The sequence below is a fragment of the Scleropages formosus genome, chromosome 6 (genome assembly GCF_900964775.1).
Source record: "Scleropages formosus chromosome 6, fSclFor1.1, whole genome shotgun sequence".
NCBI lineage: Eukaryota > Metazoa > Chordata > Actinopteri > Osteoglossiformes > Osteoglossidae > Scleropages > Scleropages formosus.
The window spans coordinates 10,610,606-10,625,626 of NC_041811.1; the positions used below are offsets into that span (position 1 = coordinate 10,610,606).

The 15,021-nt window shown below is 40.7% G+C and overlaps 1 protein-coding gene across 2 annotated transcripts in view; it reads right to left on the bottom strand.

Annotated features, from left to right (window-relative positions):
* Positions 1-685: 685 nt before the first annotated feature.
* Positions 686-15,021, bottom strand: part of astn2 (astrotactin 2) — a 327,163-nt gene continuing 312,827 nt past the window's right edge. The window contains exons 21-24 of one of the 2 annotated variants that reach the window (XR_003797747.1): positions 8,447-8,547; positions 7,707-7,890; positions 1,299-1,635; positions 686-1,126 (exon numbers count right to left, since the gene is read on the bottom strand). Coding sequence is in view for 1 of the 2 variants with exons in the window: in XM_029252720.1 (XP_029108553.1) it covers positions 1,398-1,635; positions 7,707-7,890; positions 8,447-8,547 (523 nt within the window). In the remaining variant the exon portion in view is untranslated. Of the gene's footprint in view, positions 1,636-7,706; positions 7,891-8,446; positions 8,548-15,021 lie in introns of both variants that reach the window. The other variant, XM_029252720.1, reaches the window with a different exon arrangement.

Genomic DNA, 15,021 nt, shown 5'->3' on the forward strand with positions numbered 1-15,021 from the left:
TATAAAAATTCATAGTTTTTACTTGGGATAAATCACTTGAACTATATTATAACCTTAAAGGTATAGAATAAAAAAATCTTTAGTTAAAGCTGAAGGCAAATGAAATGAATACAGAAAAAGCAGCCAAAGAGCTATGTCTTGAAAGTCAGACTCATGCATATTGCATGAAATATTTCAATTCTGTGTAAAGTTAAGCATGTATTAACAACAGGATAATAAATATATTTTCAGTCTCTATATGATAAATGAATAAATGCAGAAACTGGTTACAAAAAGTTCTGTGTAAGCCCTATGTACATATGCACATTTGAAATAGTAACAATTATAGTAAATAATAAATAATAACAAATACAATGGTAGTGAAAAAGTACAAAACAAGACCATTAAAGTTTGATATTACGTATTTAAAATTTAATATTTACAATGTAATAGCTTACAATCACAAATGAATGGACAAAGGATTGTTGAAAATTAAATTGAACTCCTTTTGTTCTGTTCTTTACTCAGTTTGCTTGCTATGTTATCCATCAGAAGTTCAGGGGACTCAATGTCTATGAATCATCAGAGACAGTGATGATCCACCACAACCATTAGTTTCCATTTTAATTACATGGATCGAACCCTTTTCTCTTCCAGATACAGCAATTTTGTGTAAACATCCTTCTGTCCAGTACCATTGCTGAGATCCATATTGTTTTACTGTGGCCAATTTAGCTCGTTGTTTGACCAACCTGGAGGAAGCGGGCAGGGGGGAATGCAGGAAAACCATAAAAAAAAGCTTTTTACTGAACATTTAGAACCAGCCAATTATACTTGAAAACTACACTTTACTTCAGACAACATCATCACTCGACACAAATGGCTCTTCTGTGGTTGGCAGTATAAAGACTATATCTTGGTTATTAAATTGTCTGTGGTGGCAGATTCAAGTATTACAATTAAAAAGAAACATTGTTGCCCCGGCGACATCGCCTCCTGCTCTGCCCTGTGACAAAAAGAGTCCATTATGGTTGGTCGTTCCTGCTTGCTGGTCCAATGTATGTTCTTCAACACCAGAGAAGCTGAAGCACCGTGAACCTTTCACTTGGGCTCTGGTGAGGTCCTTCGACGACCACTGCATTGTGGGCTAGAGGAAGGTATACATGCTTGTTTGTACCTCATGTCTTTGCAGTTCTCTACTTAACACCAAAAGGTGGATCAGTGTTTCCTTAAACCAGTTTGTCTTGCTGCCTGCAAGTCCTTCAAGAAGGTCAGCTGACATGAGTCAGCACATGTTAAGCTCTGTGGGTCTGCCGTACCTTTTGTTTTGGTAGAAAAGAGCACTAAGCTGAGTTGAAATGTCAGAGGAAGGAGGCCAGGGAGGGGTGGTCAGCGAGATGGACAGATGGATGCGTCTTTCACCGCAGCTTGGCATTGCTGTACGTGTTGCGACGCACGGAGGCCAGCTTCTCCACGCAGGATAGGCGAGTCTCATGCAGGGAGCTGCGCCACAGTGCCTCCATGGGCCGGGCCTCCTCGCTGCGGCAGGCCACATAGGGCACTGTGTCCGTTCGACCTTGGATGTGGGCGCTGCGCAAAAGAGCTCTGCAGTAACGGCTGAGCCGCTCCACCCTTCGCATGATCAGGTGCGCTTTCCTGGAAAGGCAACCACAACAAGTAGGCCTGTTTAATCATTAACCTCTTTAATTCATTAGACTAGTGCACTATTTAAGGAAATTATCCTTAAACCCTAATTTCAGTGGCAACTGTTCTGTAATAGCAACAGCCTGTGTTTGGAGACATGGAATGCTGAAAATGCATTCTTGAATATATACACCAGTACAGTCTGAAGACTATAAGAATGAAGAACATTGGTTTTTCATTGCTGCTCACTTCTTTAACAAACACTTGGCAGTATAGTAGGCAAGGCTCTGGAGTCTGGACTGAAAGAATGCAGGTAGGTCTCTGTTACAGGTCGAATTAATTGTCTTGATATTACATTTATTAATTTAGTTGCCTCTTTTCTCCAATGCAATTTACAATCTTAATCTACTTACAGTGATTTACCCATTCATACAGCTGGGCAATTTTTACTAGAGCAATTTACTACAATAATAAGTTGGATTTGAATCTGTGACCTTCAGATCTAAAGGTCTTGGGTGCTGTGCAGACTGGGAGTGTTGGTAACACAAATGGAAATTTAAAAACAGGCAAGCAAATATGTAGGAAAAATGTATCGTTAGATCTGCGAGGCTTCCCAAGCACAGAAACACAGGTGCACATGAATAGGGGTGAACAGATTATGAAAATGTTCAGGTGGGAAGTGAAAGAATGAGACAGTAAAGTCATTGTTCAGTTTTTTTGGCAGCCAACTCGCACTCTTGGAAAAAGGATGAAAAGTGTCTGTGGCTGCCTAAGAATGATTACATTGCCCCCCCACCTTCTCACACACACACACACACACACACACACACACACACACACACATACATACGTATGCCAATTTGAAGTAGTGTCATCAGACAGCATACTCTCAGTACATTCACTGCAGATCAATTTAGTTGACCTCTCCTCCACAATTGCCCTTGCTTAGCATATAGTAGATCACTAGGTACCTCTGGCAATAATAACTGTATTCTTCATAACAAAATCAGGAATGGCTTGGAGGAGCTGACTGAAGGAAGCAGTGCCTGCTAACTGTTGCCATCTGTCTTGCATTACTACAGACTAAAAGCACGCTTTCGACTTGTCTGGTATATAAAAAAGCAAGGAATCTCTTAGAAATTCCAGTTTCTACAGCACACACACTGTAGGCTGAATGTCACAGAGAATAATTTGTGATCATAGATGGAAAGACAAAAGCGGAAGTTCAAAACCACTTCTTCACTCTGGTTTCACGATAGGAATGGTGGCAGAATGGTGGAAGGTGTGACTAACTTTCTGGATGCACTACCGTCTGCATGCACTACGTGTGGTTTTTCTGAAGTGGGTGCTTCGCGGATTTTCTGCTGTCAAAGGGCAAGTGTCCTAGGAAACTGATATAATCTGTTACAGTTCATGAAAGTGGTTTTCAGGGGAAAGGTGTCTCAAGAGCGTTCTCAGAATGTCAGCCTGGAGAACCCAACAAGAAATTTTATGGACTATTAAGCCTGTGTTCTGCTCAGAAGGACTTCAGTCTTTCCTTTGGAAGGGGTACAATGTGGACCTGGCTCAGTTATCACTATAGACTCACTGTAACCATTTTCCACAGTAATTGTGACACTTATAGCAGAAAACGTGGCCATCCTTCTAACTCTTACACACACCCAGCCTTTGTTTAGCACTTAGTGCTATTATTAGCATTTCCGTTATTTACTGAAATGCATTTTACACCTGCATTTACTTAGCTGCTGCTTTTTTTGCAAAGTAACCTACAACGATATAACAAAACATGTTACACAGTAGGGTAACTTTTACTGTATCAATTCAGGTTAAATACCTTGATCAAAACTACTACAGCAGAAGGTGGGATTCAAACCTGTTTCCTTTGAGTGCAAAGTGGCAGTTTACCCAGGTCTGCTGCTCCTGTTCTATGTATATGAATTTCATTTATACCTATTACCTATATTTTGACCTGTTTGACCTTGAGATGCTAAAAATGTTTTGTAGTGCTGACGATAAATGTTTTAAAATATACCACTACGAGATACCATATTTCAACTCCAACATAGTCATTTAGTCACAACGATAAATGACTCACTTAATACCAGTCACTTTCTGTTATTAATGAAACGAAACTTCAAAATTTCACAAAAAAATTGGTAGGGAAATTAAATGTTTGAAAGGCTAATATTTAAATGGAGAAATAATACTTCTTGGAAATGAATACGGATTCTCCTGGGTGAAGTTTGCGGTGCAGTGTGTGGTGCAGAGGAACTGTTGATGGAAGGGGCTCAGGGGGCAGGACGCAGTGATGCTGTGCAACACCCTGCCATTGTGGACGTTTGACGAGCACCACTTATGCAGTTGTGCATCAACGAACAGCGCTGCCAGTTCTTGGGTCATAAATAAGCTTCTGACACTCGTTCAAACTTCTTCCGAAATGACTTTTCCCAGGTCATGGCAGCCACCCTCTCAAATAATAAAAATGGAGCCTTCTATAATAAGGACTTGTTCTGGATTTATTCTATTAATTTATGGCTCTGGATGAGTGGTTCCAGGCAAAGCAAAAACAGAAGCGAAACTTTATTCTGAACTTTGCCATTGTCCTCAACCACTGCTAAAAAAAATGGGTCTGAGTTTGTGAGTCATTCAGCTATTTTTTAGCAAAAATATTATTTTTCATCTCCTGTAAATTTTCTCAGGCACTACGCAACGCATAAGCCCCGCGTCTTGGTGGTCTCATTCTCAGGAAACGCGGGTGCAGATATGGGGCAAATGGAGTAAAGCGTCATTTCACAGTCAAATGTAATGTTTCATTTGGCAAAGGCATAGCATCAAATTTCTTTTTTAATCCTAGACAAAACTTTCCACAGCAGACATGATGCCTTCACCACAAACAATTAGTAGTTTGACAATTTGATTTTCAATTATTATTATTACTTTTTAAAAACATCCATAAACTTTCCATTATATCTCCATACTAATAGCTTGTACAAGGAAAAATGTGACATATTCTGGTAGTCACTGTAACGTGACCAGGCACTTCCTGGTCTCCATGGAGATGTTTGATCATAACCAGGTGGAACGCATTGCCTCCACCTAGACCCTAGCTCTATGTACATGGCTCACTACATTATCTGCTGGGGGTTTAGGTTGCCAGAAGCAAATTAAGAAGAACTTACCACCCTCAACCAGGGGATTCAGGAAGCAACGATGATCAGGCAAGGGCTGATCCCTCTTTAACACAATTCTTTTTCCATCTTAAAGTGCTTGGAAACCATAGAAACAACTTTGGGGAGTGGTTAAGTTTATGTACTTGATAAAGTATTCCCTGCATGCCAAAAATGAGTTGATATCTATCAGTAAAATTGTGTTTGTACATGAATATAAATAGAAAAATTAATTATAGAAAGAAATAACTGTATCAGCTGGAAATACTGGAATACCAAGGAGACATCTTAAGATACAGCAGACTTTAGTTGTCTCAGTATATCTTTGTGGAATGTGTATTCATTTATTGAAGATTTATTAATGTCATTCGGATGAAATTAAAATTATTACATTGAATTTGGGTGAAAAAGCGAAGAAAAAAATATATGTTGTCTATACTGTAAATACATCTCTCGGAGGATTTTTACTTGGTGTGAAGTCAAACAAATTTTTCTAGGAGGTCAACCTTACAGTTCAATCTTAACTGCAACTGAACATTATGGCTAAGAAGATTTATTTTAGAAACTGGCACAATACAGTAATGCTTCATGTGGGAGGGTGAGTGTAATGTTATACTGTTAACAGCCTACGGTGGGAGTAGGATGGCGATAATGGTTTATAAAAAATTCTAAATATTAACAGCTTTATCAGTGGCCTTTGCTGGCCGTTAAATGCACACTAACAAGAATGCAAAAAGTGAGGAAAAACGAATGAAGATTAATCATGAATCACAAATTTCACAATTGCCACCTAAGACACTACTCTTGTATAAATCCCCCAGATGAAAATTAGTCATTGTTTTCTGTAAATGTCCATGTATTACATTTCTCACTGTCACCCAAATGTGATAATCTTAACTCTAACCCTAAAAAAAACTACCACTAGAAATGGGAAAAAGAAGATTTGGAAATTTGACATGTGGAAACACAAAAATGTCATTTGGATAGACGCCCGTTTCAGAAGTAAAAAACATTGCCTAGTCTCAACAAACCATAAAGTAGGCCAGCTTTTAGTCAAACATTATGTATTCTGGCTTTGTTTCCCCATATTAAGTATGAAAAACGCATTTCCAAAGACTATTTGTATCCTTAATTAAAGGTTCAGTCCTCTTGTCTACCTCAGTCCTAAAGTTTAAAGGAAGGCTATTTTATAATGCCATGTAAACACATAACAGAACAAGCCATGCAGGAAAATTGCATTGATATGGTGCTTGTGTCAGTAGCAAAACAATGGGTTTCTATGCTAATTGCCAACATTGTACTGAAATAACAGACTTGAATAAACAATATTTGTTTATTCTGTATTTTATGAGTCTCTCCAGCGCCCATTGGGCAAAGTGTTTGTGTCCCGCCGGCAGTTTCCTTCCAGCTCCTTTCCTTGAGATACTTTACATTTTAAGCCAGCTCTTGTTTCAAAATCAGCACCATGTGAGTAGCCTGACTCAACAGCATAACTTTGTTTCACTTTCCCACTAGCCTGTTTTGTTTATTATCACCCTAGGGAAGATTTCTCTAAATCTACTTAAAATATGTCATATGTAAAATATGTTTTGTACCCTTTAAAATGTTATTTTACAACTAGACATTTAGCAATGCCACCCAGGTTAAGCACCATGTTCAAAGTACAACAGAAGATTCCCTTCCTGGTATCAGATATATCCTCCTGATTTCTAAATTTTTCTATATTCAGCTGAATAAAGATGAGAAAACAGATCAAAATAAATCAGTCATTGCAATAATCAACTGAATTTAGCTCTCCAGTGAAATGAAAATATTCACAAATATCAGTTGAACAGGATATAATTTAAGCAGTCAAGAGTCAAACAACAAAATGTTATACATTTGCAAATAATTCATGGTAGGCATTAAACAGGAGAGCTATGTGTATACCAGATTTGTGCCAGAAAGAGTGACAAACCTTCAATGATTAACTGAAGTAAATATATTGTACATTATTATCATGGGGGGGGGTGCAGTGGTGCAGCGGGTTTAGCCTGTGCCTGCCCTCTGGTCTGGGGTTCAAGTCCTGCTTGGGGTGCCTTGCGACGGACTGGCGTCCCGTCCTGGGTGTGTCCCCTCCCCCTCCAGCCCTGCACCCTGTGTTGCCGGGTTAGGCTCCAGCTCGCCGCGACCCCGCTTGGGAGACGCGACTTCAGACAGTGTGTGTGGATATTATCATAATAAAACATTAATAAATAATTGTTTTCAAAATCTTCTTAGATTATACTCAAATCAAATGTCAGAAACTTTATTTTTTGTTTTATCATGTACTTTTGACCAAAAAAGATTCCATGATGTAGATGAAAGGTCTTTTATGTGCATTATCATTGGCTCTGAGGCCTCTCCATCATGTACTATTAGCCAATCAGACAGCTTCTTGAATATATTCCATTTACAACTCACACCTCATCCTGTGCTGTTATATTATGCGATGCTTGCCCCAACGAGTTTGACTTTTACTTACTTTCGATAGCATAACAGCATAATTATTTTTAACCACTGCGAGAACATGCAACATTGAAGGACTGCATTGAGGGGACCATTCCATTGTTCATGTTAAGTCTGGCTGAAGTTACTTTTTCCAAGTTATGTTTTGAATAATGAGTTAGTATGTCTGTTTCATGTGAATTGACAGTAATAAATAAATAATGAGGGCATTGAAAAGATTCTTCTGGACTATTACGTATACTGCAGACATACAGGCAGCAGATACATCATTCCTTTAGTGTAGAGTGTGTAGTAAAAAATATATTTGTCCAGATTCACAAGAATATGATAATATCATATGTGTGTGGAATTGTGGGAACTTCAGCAGAATCTTTGATGGATTCGGGGACAATCAAAATAAATTTAGGAGGGGTCAATGTAAAGACTGACCTGGGCCCAAGCTCATCTTCACTCCTCCACACAAAGTCCCCAAACTTCTCATAGTGGGAGTTGTAGTGGTGCTGCACACGGTACAGCATTGGAGGTGAAATCTCCATCAGAGTGTTGTATGCCGTCTGCTGCTCCTTGCCGCTTGTATAACCATTGTACAGGTTGTAAACTTTGTCTGCAATCTCTGTTGGACAGAGGTCACAGGTTAGCAACTTTGTAAGAACAGGTACCTCAATGTATAAAGACCATTCCTAAAATGACTATGCCAGTTTTTTCTGAGGCTGGGAAATGTCAAGATGGAGCCTGAGCTTGGGGAGGTTGGAGGTGTACAGAGATGTGATGGAAGATTTGGGGATGGAATAAGGAGATGGTGAGATGGTCGAATGATGACACTGTGGTGTGGTGTGTGTTTAGAGGACTGTAAGGTTGTGAGGATGCTGCCATTTTGTGATGGTGGGATAATGATTTTATGGTAGAATGATTACATTTGGGTGCAGGGAGGTGGAGTGGTGAGATGGGAATGAGTGAGAGTTGGGTAAAGTAGATGGTAAAACAAAGACATATCTTGACTACAGGATGATTAAATGGTGGAATGATGGAACGATGATGTTTGGCTATGAGATGGTGGAGTGGTGAAAGGGTGGAATGATGATGGAGTGGTAGAATAGTGAGAAGACGATGGGAATGTGTGGTGAAATGATGAATTGATGAGATGTTGAGTACGGAGGGCTGTACTGCACCTTCTGCAGTGCTGTCGTCCACCACAGCACATGAGGTCCTGACAGAAACAAAGCTGGATTCTGAGCGCCCTCCACGGCTGTCCAGCGCATACAGAGTAAACCTGTAAATGAAAGGTAAGGCATCACATCCTGCATGTGTCAGTATGATTATAAGATGAACTGTGAATATCCAACCCACCCTCCACTTCTTCACCCCCAACTGAGTGCAAGTCATGAGAAACAATGCTATTGTAATGGAAGGTGAAGATGATTCGAATGGGAAAAGATTCTAAACCCACCCATAGAGTATAGGTTCAAAGCCGACACATGCTACCCAAAACAAACCCCACTCTCCTTTGTGAGATTTTTACGAGTCCTCCCCAACAGCAGCAGAGATCCCCATAATTCACACTGAGCCCAGTGCGGAGTTTCCAGGGGGATTCAGTTACATACCTAAATTGTCTCGGCACGTGATTCAGAAAAGGCGCCAGTAGTCTAAATAGCTGACTAACTTGCACTCCCTATAATGACAGCTTTCACCTCTGAAAATACAAAACATTCAACCTTCATGCAGCCTCCTCCTGGACAGCCCCTCCTTGCCTTGCCCCAGCTATAACAGAACAAAGGCACCCCCTTATCCACACGACTAAGGGCTTCTTGGAAGTTATGTAACTGGTGTGCAAGAAGAAACAGCACTCCTGAAACAATTTGCCTACTTTGGGGTGGATTTTCCCATGCAGCTACTCTTTAATTGTGGCTCTCTGGGACGTGTGAGGTGTATGTAACAGCACAGAGAAGTGGCAGAGGCATAGTACTCAAACCCAGTGCTGCACATAACTAAGACATCCCCAATCTGTTGTAGAGCATCGTTACTATCCTGGCATTTCTTCTGCATCGTATCATCATTCCAGATTTCTGAAATGATGTGTCAATATATGGATTCTGTGGACCATAGAGGCAATACATTATAGACAATACATGGTAGAACCATATGGTTCTACTAAGGCCCTAAACTGCACCAGCACCTGTCAACTTCCTCCTTCGAGCAGAGCAGCTGCCCATTGTGCTTCTGCCCCAGTTGCAATCTAATAAACCCGAAGGGATCTGCTAGAAAAGCTGCCTGCATTCTGGCCTCTTTCATCCTTCTCCGCCTTTCCCTGTCCTCCCTAAAGACATAAGCCTTTGCCTTAAAATGCAGCTTAACTCTGCCAGTCCTACTCTTTCCTCCTTGGTTGCTATCCTAAACTCACATTGTAATGCCTTCAGTTCCTACCTTTCACCCAGGGTCCTCAGTGCTCCATTTTTTTCGGTGTACCCTGACTTCAGTGCCTTGTTTTCCATGTCAAACCTCTCTGCTCCTAAACTAATAAGAATAGCTGTCAGCATCCCCCTTCGAGATTGCCTCCACATCTTACCTACATCTTCACATAATAAACATCGGTATTTCCCTCTTGTTACCTTGAGGCTGAGACCAGTTTACCCAACACCTTTCTAGTAATCTGCCTGGGGTTCAGGCTTGTGCCACACTGAGGTTCTAGGCAATATGGGTTGCCTCCTGGTCTAGTCCCTCCTGCATCTCACCATGGGCATTAACTTTGAGCTGTCACACATACTCTAACCGTAAGCAATTCATCTTAGCCTGATGGACCTTCAGTCCTCATGGATTTTTGGACACCTTGCCACCGCACATTCTGTTTTCACTGATACTTGTACAAAACCAGATTTTTGAAAATATTTGGTTGTCAACCAATCTGTTCCTGATTGTCAGTGGATAACCCAGCACCATCATTTACATCACATTTCTTTTCGATGCACCTGGAGACATCATCAATGATATAACAACTTTTAGACCAGTTATAAATACACTAATAATAGATTTAAAAAGGCTGTTATTCACATTTAAATTCATTCATTTAACAGACAATTTTCTCCAAAGCATTGTATATCTTGGAGAACAAAACAAACAGCATATTTCATCAACACAAGGAGAGATTTGCATACAGAAATGTATTTTTTGAGTACAGTCAATTTGTCATATACCACTCTATGAACCACTATTCATTACATGAGTAGTTACATATAGGCTGTTCCATTATTAAACAAACTGTTACCAAAAATTACTAAACATAACAAACATGTACACGTTTATCAAGCACTTATGAGACTAGGGAGAATTGAGTCTGAAAAAGGTGAGTTTTGAGATGCTTCTTAAACACAGAGGGAGACACAGTAGTTTTAAGTGACAGGGAAGGTTTGTTCCACTGCATTGATGCCAGAACCAAAATATATATATATATATATATTGTGCTTTTAGACTTCTAGTGCAGGGGAACAGACGGGCAGAGGTGGAGGAGCATAGGAGTCTGGCTGGGGTGTAGCAAGTTATCAGGTGTTGTAGATACCGGGCAGCAGATCCATTGATGGTTTTGTAGGCCAACCAGAGTCTTGAATTTGATCTGTGCTGCTATAGGGAGCTGATGCAGAGAGATGAGAAAGGGGGTGCATGGGAATGTTTTGGCAGGTCAAACACAATTTGCACAGCAATGTTCTGACTTGTGCAGCAGCATTCTGTATCATCTGGAGAGGTTTAATGGCAGAGGCCAGAAGGCCAGAAAGAAGAGAGTTGAAGTAGTCCAGGCATGATATCACCATGGCCTGGACCAAGAGTTCCATACAGTTTGTTGTGAGATAAGGATGGATCCTGCAGATGTTATGTGGGATGTATTTGCAGGACCTGTTTGTGGCTTCTATAGTTTGAAAAAAGGACAGACTTGAGTCAATCATTACTCCCAGGCTCTTAGCTGATGAGATAGGAGAAATGAACAAGTTGTCCAGTTTGATATATAGTTCCTGACAGCAGGTCAGACTAGTTGGGAGATGAAAGATGTTTTGGAGAGGTTGCACTGAATATAGTGATCGTACATCCAGGTAGAGATGTCCAACAGGCAGGCAGCAATGTGTGAGGAAATGTCTGCATCTCTGGAGGAAAGGAGAGGATGAGCTGGGTATCACTGGTATAGCAGTGCTAGGAGAATCTGTGGGAGTGCCGCGGCCCACCCTCGACCCAAACGACTGCACCTGCCCTGAGTCAGAGCTGCAGGGTACAAAAGATGCTGTCTCAGCTCACCTGGTTACGGAACCTCTCTGAGTGAAACTGCTTCTCCTGCGATAGCAAAAGAACTCTCACTTACCTCCTCACCCTCTTCACCCTTTGTCCTTTGTTCCCTGTTTGCTGCCTTCCTGGTTTCAGATCCCCTGCCTCACCTGATCAACTTAGATTCCTGTCTCGTCCCAAGAACAACGTCTGCGCTTCGAACAACCCACGCCTGTCCCTGACTATGATCCTGGATTGCTCCTTGTCTGTACCACAATAAATGAGCCCACAATTGGGTCTACACCAACACCTCGGTATCCCACCCTCGACCCTATGACGGGGGGGTGATGTCAGGGCTGAGGGAAGAGGTCTAGATTGAGACGTATACAGGGCCTGGTACCAAACCCTGTGGGACACAAGTTGAGAGAGGCTGAGGGGATGATTGGGAGGCCCACCAGACTATTTGGTAGGATATACAAGATAGGTAGGACTCAAACCATAAAAGTTCAGTTGAGGTGAAGTTATCCAAGAGAGGACAGTTATTGTTATTTCTATTACAGTGATATGATTAATTGTGTGAAATAAGTATAATTAATTGCCCTGCATAAGCCTGTATAAACCAATGCAAAATAGCAACCACCTTGTTTAAAGATTTTTGACAATTTTTGCTCATACTTTTCCTTGTGGAACGCATAATCTCAACGAAACAAGCAATTCTCTGAGACAATGAAAAAGCTTTGTTCATTCACATCAAGCAAAAGGAAACTGTCCAGCATTTATGCGGTTTTCATATGGTAAATCTCCAGAACAGCAGAACTGTGTTCCACCTCATTTCATATGCAAATAACCATCTTGATTTTCACAATGATTTGTTGTGAAATGAGAATGGTTAACCATAAATATGCCTGAAACCACAATAACCATAAAGAAATTGAGGCTTGAAGTGCAGGGATTTGTCTGGTCTATTTCAACTGACAATCTTGGGTTTGCCCAAAACTTCCGGAAACAAAGACATTTCTGACATTTATACAAGCAAGTGTACATTGACAGAAACCGGAGTTAAAAACTGTACTGACAACGTGGAAATGGCAGCCATGAAGAATTATGGAACAACAAAGCCTTCAATTTACTAAAGACTATGACCATAACATTACTGTAATACAGTATTTACTTAATTAAAGCTTGTTTCTTCACAGAAGTCCTAACCTAAAGGTTTGCACCATCGTCTAAAAAGCTTCAGCAAAAAAGAAGCTTGAAATACTGCAGCTAAACATGAATACTGTAGTACAACACTATGATTCTGAGTCCACAGAAATATAATTTGTTTGGTCTACTGAAAAAATATAAACTAGTCTTATAAGGCAAGTGTTTTATATTTTACACATTTTTGTCCTAGTAGTGACAGGTTTTAAATACCTCAAAAGTTAAAATACAAATTAAGTTCTGCTGAAATCTTTGGGGATAACGATACTGCCTCGCAGTGCCTGGGCTCTTTGAGAGAAGATTGGATCCGGCTCATTCTGTGCAGAGTTTGCATGTTCTCTTGTGCCCAGTAATTCCAGGATAGACTCCACACCACCAAAACCCTGATCAGGAGAAGCAGTTGGTGAAATTGGTCAAGTTAAATCTGTAATGCTGAGAGAATGTGACTGTATGTATGTATAACCTGTATGATTCTTTAAACATTTATGTAACAGTTAATGGCTTCTCCAAATAAAACACTTGTATTCATAAAGAACCAACCAGAGCATAACTTTTCACTGTTATTGTCTCGGCTGGAGTGTGTGTGTTTATGTACTGCTGAAGGGGTTAAGAAGAATTGTCAACTCAAGCGAGTTATCGCAGGAAACACAGGGATGGCGATTCCTATTTTGCTTTGAACACCATGCCTTTTTTGTTACTTTTAGTGTAGTGGAGTTAAAAGGACCACCCAGTTGCCACCTCATCCTTCGATTTGCAGTTCGCCATGCTGGTCATGGACAATAGCAGCAGATCACCATCTGTATTGTCTTGACAGCTAATTATTCCCAAGCCTGCCAGGTCCAGCAGTGAACCTTGGAGCACCACTGAACGGCAGGACGAGGAAAAAATAAAACACAAAAAAACCCCAAAGGTTAATGCTTCCATAAAGCAAACACCATGCTGTACAGTGCCATACTACCAGCTACACTCAAAATAAACATTGCACATTGAGAAAGAACAGAATTAACCAGGCCTGACATTCTGGAGCAAGTCCGTGGTTCATCCATCCAATACCAGCACATAATTCAATCTACTGTAAATACCCTCTTCTTAATGTTCTAAATACTGTACCCGGTCCAATAATATATAGACGACCCCAGGTACACACTAGAAAGACGTGTGTGGTCAGTTTCTTTCGCTGCTTAAATTTCAGTGGAGATGTGACAGTGGTTGAATTTGCTTGTTTAAAATTAGCACTAAGCAAAAAAAATGCATGTGTGTGTGCGTGTGCGTGTGTACATATATAGAAAAAAAAGAAAAGCAAATTAAAAATTCACTTTTTCTGCCATCTTAACAAAGTTACTTTTAGAAAGCATATTTGAATAGCTGAGTACATCGTTGCTGGTTTTGCAAACCACATTTTAAACCACTGTCTGATTGTTTTGTTTGCGTTTTGGCCTGTTTGTACATTGTTAACATTTTTGTTAGATGTTGTTATGCATCGCAGGGGAGAGGAGACAGCACTGGTAGGGCCCAAAACCTCACAAAAGACACCAGAGTTCAATTTGACTGTGGCATCTGCCAGATATGTGCTTATTACAACAGTATACCCACGTATGCGACTGTTTGAATTAAGTGGTCAGATTACGGTCCACTGAATTTAATAGTTTTGTTTTTATCGGGTACTTTTGCTTGGCAAAGTTTGCTCAGGGTTCGGAGGTGACTTGTCAGCTCGTTGCTCTTCTGGTTAGCTCCATGGTTTGTATGATAAAGGGCTCTTTTCTAAACACACTCATTTTACTGCCATTATGTCTAACCCCCTTGCAAAAAAGAACAGGCATTTCCAAACCAAAATAGTCTTTATACATTTCTATTCCACAACAGAGGAAACATTTTGGGACAATAACCCTGTTGCGTTCTGATATGATATTAAACCACTGTGGGCACATTTTTTGGGGGCACCGTGAAGCCGATTGCATTCCTGCACTACTGTGAGCGCTTTTGCAATAAGTGAGAGTAATTCTTTAAAATTAACCATCCATTCATTATAAATAACTGTTTGTCCAGGGCGGGGTCAGAATGGCCCTGAGTCGACTTTGGAAACATAAGGTGGAGGTAGGGTACACCATGGACCGGACATTAGCTCACACACACACACACACACACGCACACACACAAGCACACACGCACATGCACACTCTCTCTTTCCATCTCTACGAGCAATTCAGAGTCATCAGAAACCTGTGTCTTTTGACTTTGAGAGGCTACAGACTGAACCAAACTGGAATCCACACTCAGGTACACAGCCCACCAGCTGCGA